The 12,789-nt window shown below is 44.5% G+C and overlaps 1 protein-coding gene across 2 annotated transcripts in view; it reads left to right on the forward strand.

Annotated features, from left to right (window-relative positions):
- The first annotated feature begins 503 nt into the window (after nt 1–503).
- The window catches only part of LOC126175995 (phosphoserine phosphatase), a 60,740-nt gene continuing 48,454 nt past the window's right edge, over nt 504–12,789 (forward strand). The window contains exons 1-2 of one of the 2 annotated variants that reach the window (XM_049923121.1): nt 504–717; nt 5,867–6,015. In XM_049923121.1, the coding sequence (XP_049779078.1) occupies nt 5,876–6,015 (140 nt within the window). In that variant the 5' untranslated portion in view covers nt 504–717; nt 5,867–5,875. Of the gene's footprint in view, nt 718–767; nt 985–5,866; nt 6,016–12,789 lie in introns of those variants that run through there. The other variant, XM_049923112.1, reaches the window with a different exon arrangement.

A 12,789-nucleotide genomic window follows, 5' to 3' on the forward strand; every position in this document is an offset into this window, starting at 1 on the left:
GTGGAAATTATTCAGTGTTTCATATCTGCCACCATGTCCACCGCTGCTGTGCGTTTTCAATTCATCACTGCTGGTCATTTTCGCCGTGAAAGACGAATTTTGATTAGTAGCACATGTGTATTACTCTGGACAGGAAACCTGGAAATGGTCCCAGAGAAAATATTTCTACTCTATGAATTGTACCATACAATCCGACTGTCGGCAGAGTATGTGAAGCTTTCGTGAAGTTTATGGTGACGACGAAGCCCTAATACCACGATATATTTGAGAAGTCAGGAGAGGAATCGTGCTTTCGGTGTAAAGTCTCTGAATAGTGAATAATTCAAAAGTCAAAACATATTTTTACATAGAAGCTTGTTGACACCTTGCATCAAGTTTACACAATTTTCGTGTATCTCGATTTTCATAGCAAATGTCGATCTCTTCACGTCGTCTGTCGGTTGGCAGCGCTTGTTGTTTTGTCGCTGTTTTCTTCATGTCCGTTTGCGAGGTTGGTATATCTGTTGGCAGCACTGTAAATTAAGTTGCGGCATGAATGCAGACCAGCTGGAAAATGCTAAGCCTGTTATCAGGTTATTGGGAAATACACAGTTTAGTTGATGTTCGTTAAGGGGGGTGCCGTAGCCCATGCGGGGTCAAGGCATTCAGTTTCGTCCTTGCAGCAACAGCAGCTGACACTTCGAAAAAGCACGTAGATCAAAGAGAAGTAATTTAAAGGTACAAAGAATTCATAGAATATACAGTAAAAAGGTTGTGACAGTTGTGTATAGATAGTCGAAAAGTACGTTCAAATAGTTATGAACACTTTCGCAGACGAACGGTAGTTTATGTGCTTACGCAATGTGTTCCAAAATTTTGTCATGTTATAGTCTCGGCGTCTTCACAACTAAACATAGATTTAACTTTGCGTGCCTCAGAGCAATGGGGAGCTACAGTGACCGGACTGAGCGCAAACCGAGACCACACGGAGCCGAAGACTTTGCGGTAGGGCATATTACTTGCATGTGATGTTGCGGGGGAGGGGAGGGAAGTATCTTCTAGCAAACATACAATGACACTGTTGGAAATGTGTAATGGAATGTCTGGTAATTAATCGTCAGAACTGATAATCATGTGACAAAATCTGCTGTCATTCAAATATTCCAAGACAGAAGTAGAAACTTTGTTGCATTTAGTTTCTTGTGAACTCTGTGTTATTTCAAGGAATTGTCATCTTGCAATTCATAATGTGTGTGATAAAAGCATTAATCATTTGACTGATCAAGATCATAAGGAATGGCCATTTCCTCTGACCACATCATTGCAGCCGAAAGTATGTTTATATTTAGTAGTAACTTTTTTCCACCTGTTGTCTGCTCAGCACTGATTTATTTGCCCATGAGGTTCCAACAACTTTTATGTTCTTATGGAGTTGGTAATGTAAATAAGTGAAGACAGTGTTTCCTATATTTGTAGCTGTTACAAATATTGATATACTATGGAACAATCACGGTAATAGTTACTTTCGAAACATAACATTAAGAGACTAAATCTTGCTGCTCTTTTCATGTAACTTTTTTATGTTGGTTCAAGGAAAGTAAAAATATTTATGTTAATATTTCACATTAACACAAGTGTTGTACTTCAGTGGATGTGTTTTTGCTACCTGATAGCTTGTAATGTCTTGGCTACATAGCTTGTGCTTGCGTGGTGTGTGGAACAGTGCACAGCCTTGTACTGCCATATGTATTTGGTTTCAGGCTGATGGGAATGTCTCATCCCACCATGCTTGACAATAGCAGAGTATTGAATCTGCAATTGCAGTAAATATTTTTGACAGCCATAAGTCGAATGACTTTATTCAGTAAAAATGTGAAAATTGTAATCAGAGAAATAAAAAATTCAGCACAACCTGAGAAGAAACAAACATATTTGTGAAAAATGTAATCACCAGTGCTGTATCTCACATGTGTATGATACAGAAGGAACATTTATGGCTAGTTCATAAACACACAAATCTATTCTAAATTAAAATGTGGAATTAAGCTTGTAAACAGAGTAGTTTAACAATCCAATAATATGTATACAAACTAAACTCCAGCAGTGATGGAGTTACTAATGATTGAATCTATATCCTGCTAAAAGCTATTTTCTGAAGAATGGGGAAAATGAAAGCAGACTGCAAAGGGGAGGATTAGAAGTTGAGATGAGTTTGTAATTAGATGTCATTTGCTTAATTTTTATTCAGGAAAAAAAATACAATTCAATGTCACGAAGTGCAGCCTATGCCTTGAATCACTGATAATTGCCCAGTTTAATGGGGAAGTTCAAAAATAAAATCTGTATGGGATTTAGAAACTTTGATGTATGCAAATTCATAGCCAAAAGACTTAAAAATATATCACTACAAAGTATTTACATATTTTTGTTGATTTTTCATAAATCAGATGATCCTTACAGGTGCAGGGCTCTCTGCACCTAAGGCACATTTACTTGATTGTATGATTTCTCTCTTTGCAAGCAAGAATTCATTCAACGTGGTTGCCAATCATTTCAGTATTTCCTGTTTTGAGAATTTTGTGAATTAGTTAATAGGTAAGTGTCATAGTGCCCAGCTCAATCTTAATTGGTTTGTTTCTTATGCTGCTATGTAGGATTGTAAGTGACTGCTCTTTTCAGTCTATCGTGTTACACTTCATCTGAGTCTTCACACTGCAAAGTTGCAGTACTTGGGCACTCTTTGTTTCAACCCATACTTTAGGAAAGAAAATACAGCTTTGCTGCCTCTGTCTGTCAACTTTTTGTATACTTTTCCACTTTTTATGATTTTTTTTGTAGTATTAGCACAGTGTGATTTACTTCAGTAGTGCCTCCATTCTATTGTCATTTGTGTCCAATTACTATGGAAGAAGACAAGGATGCATTGGCAGACTGTGAAAAACAGCCAAAAATTCAGGAACGAAGTTGACAACAGAAAGCTTTTCAAATTACAGAAAACCAATAATTAATACTGGAAAGCTGCCGTATGACTGCCTGCACAAAAAAGAAATTTGCATGGGTATTTTCTGGAAAACATTGAAGGCAAGATAAAGAAAATGCATGGTCTTGTCTAACCAAAGGAACACTAAATAAGGAAACTGAAGGATTGGTTTTTAGTTGCACATAAACATACCATCAGAAGTAACACCATCAAAGCCAGAATCAAGAAATCAACAGGAGACCCAGTGTGCTGACTTTGCAAAGAAGTTTAAACAATTGACTGTGTCTTGAGTGGTCGCAGAGAGATCACTCGGGCTGATTACAAGTGGAAAAACAATGCTGTGGTGTGACTAATCCATTGTAACTTATGTCGTAGTTATCATTTGCTGGAGGGAGCATAAGCCAGAAAAAGTTATCGACAACAAACTTCCCAAATTTTTCTGGGACTCGAGAAAGATCAAATGGTGGACAGCAATACACCAGGCATCATAACTGTGCAGTAAAAGAAAGTGTGGATCATTGACGTTCCCATCCCAGGGGATAGTAGAATCGAAATGAAACAACTTAAAGAAAACTTGCCAGATACAAGGACTTGAAAACTGAACTATAGCAACTCTGGTGTAAACCAGTGAAGGTGGTTCTCAGTACACTGAGAGCAGTGCCAAAAGATCTTAGCACTAGAGAACCATTTGCATTGATAAAATATCCATCTGACAACTACAAAAAGCCACTTTATTGGGTTTCCATGAATTATCCCCCAGAACATCACACAGTCCCAGGCATTTGGGAAGCGTCAAAGTAGTGCTAAAATATGAAGTCCAGCATAGTGATCTCATTTGCTGTGTTTGCAGTTAAAGATAATAATAGCAGTACTAATAATTATAATTAAGTCTTACGTGCAGATATACCAATGACACTAAATCAGTTGTACACGATAAGTATTTTCAGACTATAAACTTTATATGAATTGAGTAGTTATCAAAATGTTAACATTGGTGCCTTTATTTGAAAATTGTCAGTTTTATCTGCTTTCAAAACTAAGGTGAACCACTAGCATGACCATCAATGTCAAAAACAAAACAAAAATGTATATAAACATACAGTCTTGCAGAAGCCTTTTTAAAGATCAATTCCCAATATATTTACTTCTTAACAGTTTTTGCTGCTGATAATAAAAATCAGTTTCACCTGAGATGTCATTTACCCATACACAATACAAGATGCAAAATGTAGTTTTCATGTATAAACTCTTTTCTACAATTCATAATAGTTATGTACTTTGCTGGGAAGCACTACTAATTTAAAAGAAAATTAAACACTTATGTCATTAGCTACTGTGTCTGCAAATTACCTGCGATTGAAATGTTGTTAGCTAAATGGGAAGTAGCAGTGTTCATTCTATAGATACATGGCAAGTGGTAATGTACTATAAATAGGACTCAGAATTTGTAGTTGTAAGTACACATTTTCCCTGAAAAATGTCACTAATGAAATAATTAAGCTACTAATAGCAGATAAACAGCAATTGTGTTGTAAAACTGGGGCGGCACCAGCTTTTTCCAAAGTAGCAGCGCTCTTTCTAATTTACTCTGTCAAATTTAGATGGTATAATCTTCAATAGCACTAAGCAATACAGCATATTGTTAATTCAATATAAATATTAAGTTCCCTGTCTGTTGTTAATGTATACATTGACTCATTCCACATCCCTTAAGGTCCTCCTTTTTGACAAGATGCAGGGAACATGACGAACCACTAAATAAAGTGTATGGCTGCCTAAGGGCTTATGTGCATCCTAAAACCTTTCTCTTGGAAATGGTCCTCAACAACCTGTCCCTACTACCCCCCTCCCCCCCCCCCCCCCCACACACACACACACATGGCTAAAAATGGGGATATGCCATGAATTTTATTTGAACATACATTTTAAGAGTAGATAATAAACAAGAATTCAATGCAAATGATTTTCTAACATCCCCCATGTTTGCAGACGACATGATGCACAAATTTAGACCTGTGGCTGATTTTGGTTGGTCACCACAGAACACACATAATGTAAAATAAAAGGTAAAGTTCATATATAAATTAAATAATAAAATCATGTGTAATGTATTTCCTAACCTAAACATAATATATGTATGTATTTCAATAAAATTAAAGAAAAACTCATTGAGGATGCCACAACTAATGTGAATCATGTTTGAGTGTTCAAAAACCTTATTTTGTGTACTTGCAAAAAGGCGGACCTATCCTCAGTTCATTATTACAGTCGTGGATGCTTGCATGCAAGCTCCCACACAAACTTATTTACATGTTATCTACAGATATTCTTCATAACCATCCAAGATTCCAAACCTATCACTTGGTTACAATTCATTGATAACATATTTCATCTAATTTCAAGGCCACTCATTGTGCCCTCACCCTTCAGAACTTCTCTTGGGCTTTATTAGTAGGAACCTCCTTATAAATCATGTGATTACCCCATGGAAACAACTTTCCATATTAAATCTGTCTAAATCATCAGTACTTCCATCTTAACAGCTGCCACCTGTTCACAGCTACATTACCTTGGTCCCAATCATAGTTCTTAGCTGCTGCTGAAATGTCAAATATTTTTAAACATTGTACAAAGTTTTGCTTGAAGACAAATGATTTGGGTCACAATCTCATGTTCTGATCTGTTGGGGGCTGTGTTTGTGATACGAGATAAGCTACAGCTTGTTAGAATATTATAGATAGGCCTAAATTCTTTGACAACCATAGCTCACCTAAAACTGTGTACCTCTTCACTTTATTTCTTGCCTTTCAGGAAGTGGCATCTGATAATTTAATTAGAAAAGTGTTGCTTATGAAGGTCCCTGGAGACCAGAGTGGGTTTAAAAGCAGTTTTTTTCCTCCCTTCCAGGTGAAGAACATGGCAACTAAAGATGAGGTGATTAATATGTGGAAAGTAGCAGATGCAGTTTGTTTCGATGTTGACTCGACAGTGATTAGAGAAGAAGCCATAGATGAACTAGCTACATTTTGTGGGAAAGGTGAAGAAGTTGCAAAATTGTAAGTTGTACCTACAATTTTCATCATAGCTGTTGAATTAATTTGAGTAAACATAATGTACATTTTGTCTTCCAATGTTTAATTTCTAACATATATTTCATTACTTGAATAAATTCAGCCTTTCACAGTTTGTGAACAGTGTCATCAAATGTTGTTGTTTTGTGTTGCAGCATTTGCTGTAGTTTGTTTGTTACCTATTACCATGAATTTTACTTTTTGTGGTTTTACAGCAAAGCAAATCATGATCTAGTTGCTATAATGAATACGAGTGTATTGTAATGACCATTACCGATTACGCTGAATATTGTTGGCTGGGGTGTGAATAAAAGTGATAAAAGCAAAAAAAATATGACCCTTGGAATTAACATTAGTTATCCTTTTCAGTTTTGTTCGTTGTAAACTTGACAGCACAAAAGGCGGCAATGGAAAATCACATTAAGAGTTGGTCCTGCACTGACAAGAATGCCTTTTTCCGATTTATGTTGACAAGATGCAGAAGAAGAATTATTACTTGAAATATTACACAAAAAAGTGCTGTCTACGTTCTAGATCTAGTCTGACAAGACACAAAGTTATTTTCTGCAAAACGATGTTGTAGGCTTCCATGTACAGGGGCAACAGCTCAGATCCATGTTAACATGCAAAAGCTATAAATCAGTTAGGCGAATTTCATAAAAGTAATGGTAACATTTGCTGTTAGCTTAAATTCCACCATAATCTAGAAGAAATTATTTAGAAGAATTATATTTACCAATGACGATGTTTTGGGTTAAAATCTTACATATACTCTTTATTTTCATGTGGATAATTAAAATTAATTAATAAAACTGAGGATCAACTGCACTTTGTGCAATAATTACAGAATAACATAACACTATAGGTAAGAATAATATATATGTAAGTATATGTAATCATAATCTGCATTATTTCTTACTATAAATTCTTCTAGATAACGATGTTGCCGGGAGGACAAGTTTGGTGAAGTGGAACCTCTTAGTAAGATGCGGTTGGGCTCCCTCTTGATCAAAGCTTCTTCTGCCACCCAATCCACAGCTCTTCATGCCTGTGATCGTCTCAGCAATGTCCCAGTGTCTCTCACTCCTCACCAATCTCTGAATATGATCCAGGGCATCATTTTTCATAGGGACCTCATCCTGCAAACTGATGATGAACTCCGGGCTAATTTGGAGAGGCATGGCATTCTTTTTTTTTTATGTGTGCGGAAGGGTTGTAAAGACAACCACACCGATACTGGCATCTTCATTCTGGCTTTCAAGGGGGATAACCTCCAAGAGAAGGTCGAGGTTATGTGCTACAGATGTGACCTGAAGCCGTACATCCCTCCACCTATGTGGTACTTTTGGTGCCTTCGTTTCGGGCATATGCCTTCCCGCTATAAGGCAGACCCTTTGTATGGTGACTGTGGCCACCCAGTCCATGAGGGAAGCCCTTGTGTTCCGCCACCTGTGTGTGTCAACTGTGCTGACCGCCACTCCTCTCACTCACTGGATTACCCGGCTTACAAGAGACAAAAGAAGATACAAGAATTAAAGTCCCTGGATCGCATATCTTACCCTGAGGTTTGCCAAAAGTATGAGAGACTCCATCCGGTGTCACAATCTTCAACTTCTGCCGCTGTTACTTCCTTTCCTCCTCCTCCTCCCTCGGCCTTACTCCAGCCCCACCCCACTCTCCCTTCCACCTCCTCTGCAGTTCCCACGACCTCCCGTCAGGGAGTCGCTCCCTAGAAGAAGTGCCCCCCTTCTTCGGCATCTGCTGGTAGTCAGGCTCCCTTCCAGGAAACCTCTCCCAGACGTTGCTCAGGCCAGAAGACTCGCCACCACTCGGCCATGTTGCGCACCATCTGTGCGCCCCAAGGTCGCCCACTCTCTTTCGGTCCCCGATCTTGCAGACACCTGTACTCCCCCTGTGTCCTGTCCTCCCTCACCTCAGAAAGAGGAGAAGAAGAAGACGAAACATAAATCCCACTAAAAGGCGCCCCCAGTGCCCTCAGAGGTGCCAACTCCTCTCTCACAATCTGAGTCTGACATCTTATTTATGGATGTCACCCCATCCTTGTCGGTGACAACTACTGACAGTGACCTGACCTCCTTGGCTCCTTCGGCCTACCTTGGACTCATGCCAAACAATCATCCAGTGGAACTGCAATGGATACTATCGTCACCTACTGGAAATGCAACGTCTTGTCTCCTCTCATTCTGCCTTTTGTCTTATTCTCCAAGAAACGCATTTCCGTGATGACCACTCTCCAACTTTCTGTGGTTATCGGGCATTCTGTCGGAACCATGCTGGCCCTGGGATAGCTTCTGGTGGGGTCAGCACTTTGATTCGCTTCGATGTCCTTAGTGACTGGATCCCCCTATGTACCACCTTGGAAGTGATAGCGGTTAGAATGCAAAGGATTCCGGCAATCATCCTTTGCAATGTCTACCTCCCTCCAGGTCGATCACTTGCTTATGTTGCACTATCTACCTTAATCCAGCAACTACCACCCCCTGTTTCTCCTCCTTGGGGATTTCAATGCCCACCATCTACTCTGGGGGAGTGTCACTTCAACGGGTCGGGGTATCCTAATCGACAAACTTATCACACACTTCGATTTGTCTCCCCTCAACGATGGGTCTCCTAACCACTTCAGTGCCTTCCCTGCTATTGATCTCACGATCTCCTCCCCTGCCCTCGTGGCTTCCCTACATTGGTCATCCCATGATGACCTTTGTGACAGTGACCACTTTCCAGTGACATTGTCGTTCCCCTGCTGTCGCCAGGCAGACAGGCCTCCACGTTGAGCATTCCGTAGGGCCAGTTGGCCTTTATACATGTCTGCTGTCCGCTTTGACACCTGCCTCTCGAATTCAATTGATGTAGTCATGCAAGGCATCTCTGCCGCTCTTCCCCCCCTGCGGGTTCGGGGGTTAGAATAGGCCCGCGGTATTCCTGCCTGTCGTAAGAGGCGACTAAAAGGAGTCTCACATGTTTTGGCCTTATGTGATGGTCCCCTCTCGGGTTTGACCTCCATCTTTCTAAATTATTCCGAAGAGCGAGCCAATTGGGGAAGGCCGCCTTACATGGTGCACTGTATCCGTCGTGCAATTAGACCTTTAGCCGGCTTTCACGTCGTTGCAATGGTGTCCCGCCCGTTTTCGATCTTTAGGGCGGGGATACGTCCCTGGGTGCGATTACCACGCTGCCCTCTGCAGTGTTTCTTTTAACTGCGACGACGACCTTGGAGAGTTTTGCACCTAAGATCCAGCACGGTAGCCAGTCCGTTGTGGTGGGGCCGCCATGTACCCTCTTGGTTGTAGCCCCCTGACAACACAGGGATCGCTCTACTGATGCCTGCGCCGTTAACTCCCCACGTATGCCAAGGAGTAGATGCCTATCCTCCTGGGGTATCAGGACTCCCGGCAACGGCCATCCTGCCAGGTGGCCTTTGCTGTGGCTGAGTGGCGCCCGTGGGGAGGGCCCTTGGTCGGAGTAGGTGGCATCAGGGCGGATGACCCGCAATGAAGCGTGGTACATCATCTCTCGCTGGCGGCCAGCCGCCAGCAGTCTCTAAGCGTTCTTGGGCTCAATTTAATGCTCAGAAGTATGATCCGAAAACGTTCCCCTCCCTGGCCACACCGTGGGAAGAGCGTAAGTCCCAGGATGGAGGTAACAGTTATTCGCCCCGATTCTTAGTTTGCACGAGAGCTGATGGGGAGTCTTTTCTCTCCACAAAGCCTCAGTTCTTCGTCGAGCATTTAGAGGACAAGTTTGGGGAGGTGGAGGGCTTGTCTAAAATGCGCTCTGGCTCAGTACTGATACAAACGGCATCCTCCGCCCAGTCACGCAGGTTACTTGCTTGTGACAAGTTGGGGGATGTTAACGTTACTATTACTCCCCATAAGAGTTTAAATATGGTCCAGGGTGTTATTTTCCATAGGGACCTCCTTTTGCAGTCTGATGACGAGCTGCGCGCCAACTTAGAACGTAGAGGTGTTCATTTCGTCCGGCGCGTTCATCGGGGTCCGAGGGACAATCAGGTTGCTACCGGTGCCTTCATCTTGGCCTTCGAGGGTGATACGTTACCAGAAAAGGTCAAGGTGATGGTCTACCGATGTGACGTCAAGCCCTATATCCCTCCCCCGATGCGGTGCTTCAAGTGCTGGAAGTTCGGCCATATGTCTTCCCGCTGCACTTCCAGCCTCACATGTCGAGATTGCGGACGCCCATCTCATCCCGATACTCCATGTGCCCCGCCTCCCATCTGCGTCAACTGCGGGGAGCACCATTCACCTTGCTCGCCAGACTGCAGAATATTCCAGAAAGAGCGTAAAATCATGGAATATAAGACCCTGGACCGACTGACTTATACTGAGGCCAAACGGAAATACGACCGATTACATCCAGTGAGAATGACAACTTCCTACGCCGCTGCTACAACACCTGTGCTAGCCCCATCAGTTTCGCGCCTTCCGGCCGGATCGACGAGTGGTTCAACTCCTCCTGCCCCCTTGCCAGTGGGGGGCTCTACCCACCGGATTGCTCCTGTGCCACCTACCTCAGGAGCAACACCATCCCCCCCATCGGGGACGTCGGTCCCCGCTTCTAAGCCAGAGAAGTGTCCAACTTCTTCGGCTTCTCACGCTCGCAAGGGGTCCCTTGGGTCCCTCCCTTCCCAGGTCTCCACCGGCGGGAAGGCTGACGATCGACAGTGGCATAAGTGCCCACAATCTGCAGGTCGAAGGGCTTCCCGATCCTCCTCAGTCCCGGAGACTGAATTGGTGAAGCCCTCCCAGCCAGTTAAACCCAAGGAGCAGCGTGAGAAATCAAAGAAGAGCAGCTCTAAGCCCAAGGAACGCGCGGTGGTAGCCACCCCATCGCAACCTTCTAGCTCTGCGTCTGCGGACGAGGTGGAGATTTTGGCGTCCGCTGAGGACCTCGATCTCGCCGGTCCCTCAGACGCTGTGAATAGCAATAGCACTAGCACGGGTGCTCAATCGGAGGCAGCAGGTGACCCAGCGGCGTAATCTGCCGTCCCAGTCCCGGCACGCCTTTCTCAGCCATGGACAAAACCATCCTCCAGTGGAACTGCAGCGGTTTCTTCCACCATCTAGCTGAGCTCCGCCAACTTCTCAGCCTTCACCCTTTCCTCTGCATTGCTCTGCAGGAAACTTGGTTTCCAGCAATGCGCACCCCCGCCCTCCGTGGCTATCGGGGTTATTATAAGAACCGAGCAGCTTATGAAAGGGTGTCTGGTGGCGTCTGCATCTATGTCCTTAACTCTCTTCACAGCGAGTCTGTCCCTCTACAAACAGCTTTAGAGGCTGTCGCTGTTAGGGTGTGGACGCCGCAGGCTCTTACCGTCTGCAGTCTTTACCTTCCACCGGAGGGTGATGTCGCGCAGCATGTCCTGGCTGCGCTGATAGCCCAATTGCCGCCACCTTTCTTATTACTGGGCGACTTTAACGCCCATAACCCTCTGTGGGGTGGGTCAGTGGCAACAGGTCGAGGCGCCACCGTTGAGCATTTATTGTCGCAACTCGATCTCTCGATTTTGAATGATGGTGCCTCCACACACTTCAGTGTGGCGCATGGCACCTACTCCGCCATTGACCTTTCAATCTGTAGCCCTAGCCTCTTCCCATCTGTCCACTGGAGTGTGCATGACGACCTGTGTGGTAGTGACCACTTTCCGATTTTTCTGTCACTACCACAGCGTCACTCTTCTGGGCGCCCTAGCAGATGGGCTATGAATAAGGCTGACTGGGACTTGTTCTCCTCCACTGCCGCTATTGAGCCTCTCTCAACTGATGCCATTGATGCGGTGGTTACATCGGTCACCGCCGGCATCGTCACTGCCGCCGAGTCTGCCATTCCCCGTTCTTCTGGGTCCCCTCGGCGGAGGGCTGTGCCTTGGTGGTCGCCTGAGATCGCTGAAGCGATTAAAGATCGCCGGCGGGCGCTCCAGCGTCACAAGCGACATCCCTCCATGGACCACCTTATCGCCTTCAAACGGCTGCGTGCGCGGGCCCGCCTCCTTATCCGCCAAGGCAAGAAGGAGTGCTGGGAGCGGTATGTGTCCACCATTGGACTCCATGTCACTCCATCGCAGGTCTGGGCCAAGATTCGACGGGTCTTCGGCTATCGGACCCCTGCCAGCGTCCCTGCGCTCTCACTGAATGGAGCAGTTTGTACTGCCTCCGACGTCATTGCAAACCGCTTAGCAGAGCATTTTGCTATGAGTTCCGCTTCTGCGAATTACCCCCAGGCCTTCCGCTCCATTAAAGAGCGGATGGAACGTCGGAGCCTTTCTTTTCGCACCAACGCTTCTGAACCCTACAACGCTCCATTCAGTGAGTGGGAATTTCAGAGTGCCCTTGCCGCTTGCCCTGATACCGCTCCCGGGCCAGATCGCGTCCACTGTCAGATGCTGAAACACCTTTCAGTGGACTGCAAGCGACGCCTCCTCGACCTTTACAACCGTCTCTGGGTCGAGGGTGAGTTTCCGTCGCAATGGCGGGAAAGTATTGTCATCCCCATTTTGAAACCTGGAAAGAACCCTCTGGAGATGGACAGCTACCGTCCCATTAGTCTCACCAACGTTCTTTGCAAGTTGCTTGAACGGATGGTGAGCCGGCGCTTAAATTGGGTGCTGGAGTCTCGGGGCCTTCTGGCTCCGTCTCAGGGTGGGTTCCGTAAAGGCCGCTCCGCCACCGACAATCTGGTGAGCCTTGAGTCGGCCATCCGTACAGCCTTTGCCCGCCGTCG

The sequence above is a fragment of the Schistocerca cancellata genome, chromosome 1, assembly GCF_023864275.1.
Source record: "Schistocerca cancellata isolate TAMUIC-IGC-003103 chromosome 1, iqSchCanc2.1, whole genome shotgun sequence".
In the NCBI taxonomy this organism is placed as follows: Eukaryota; Metazoa; Arthropoda; class Insecta; order Orthoptera; family Acrididae; genus Schistocerca; species Schistocerca cancellata.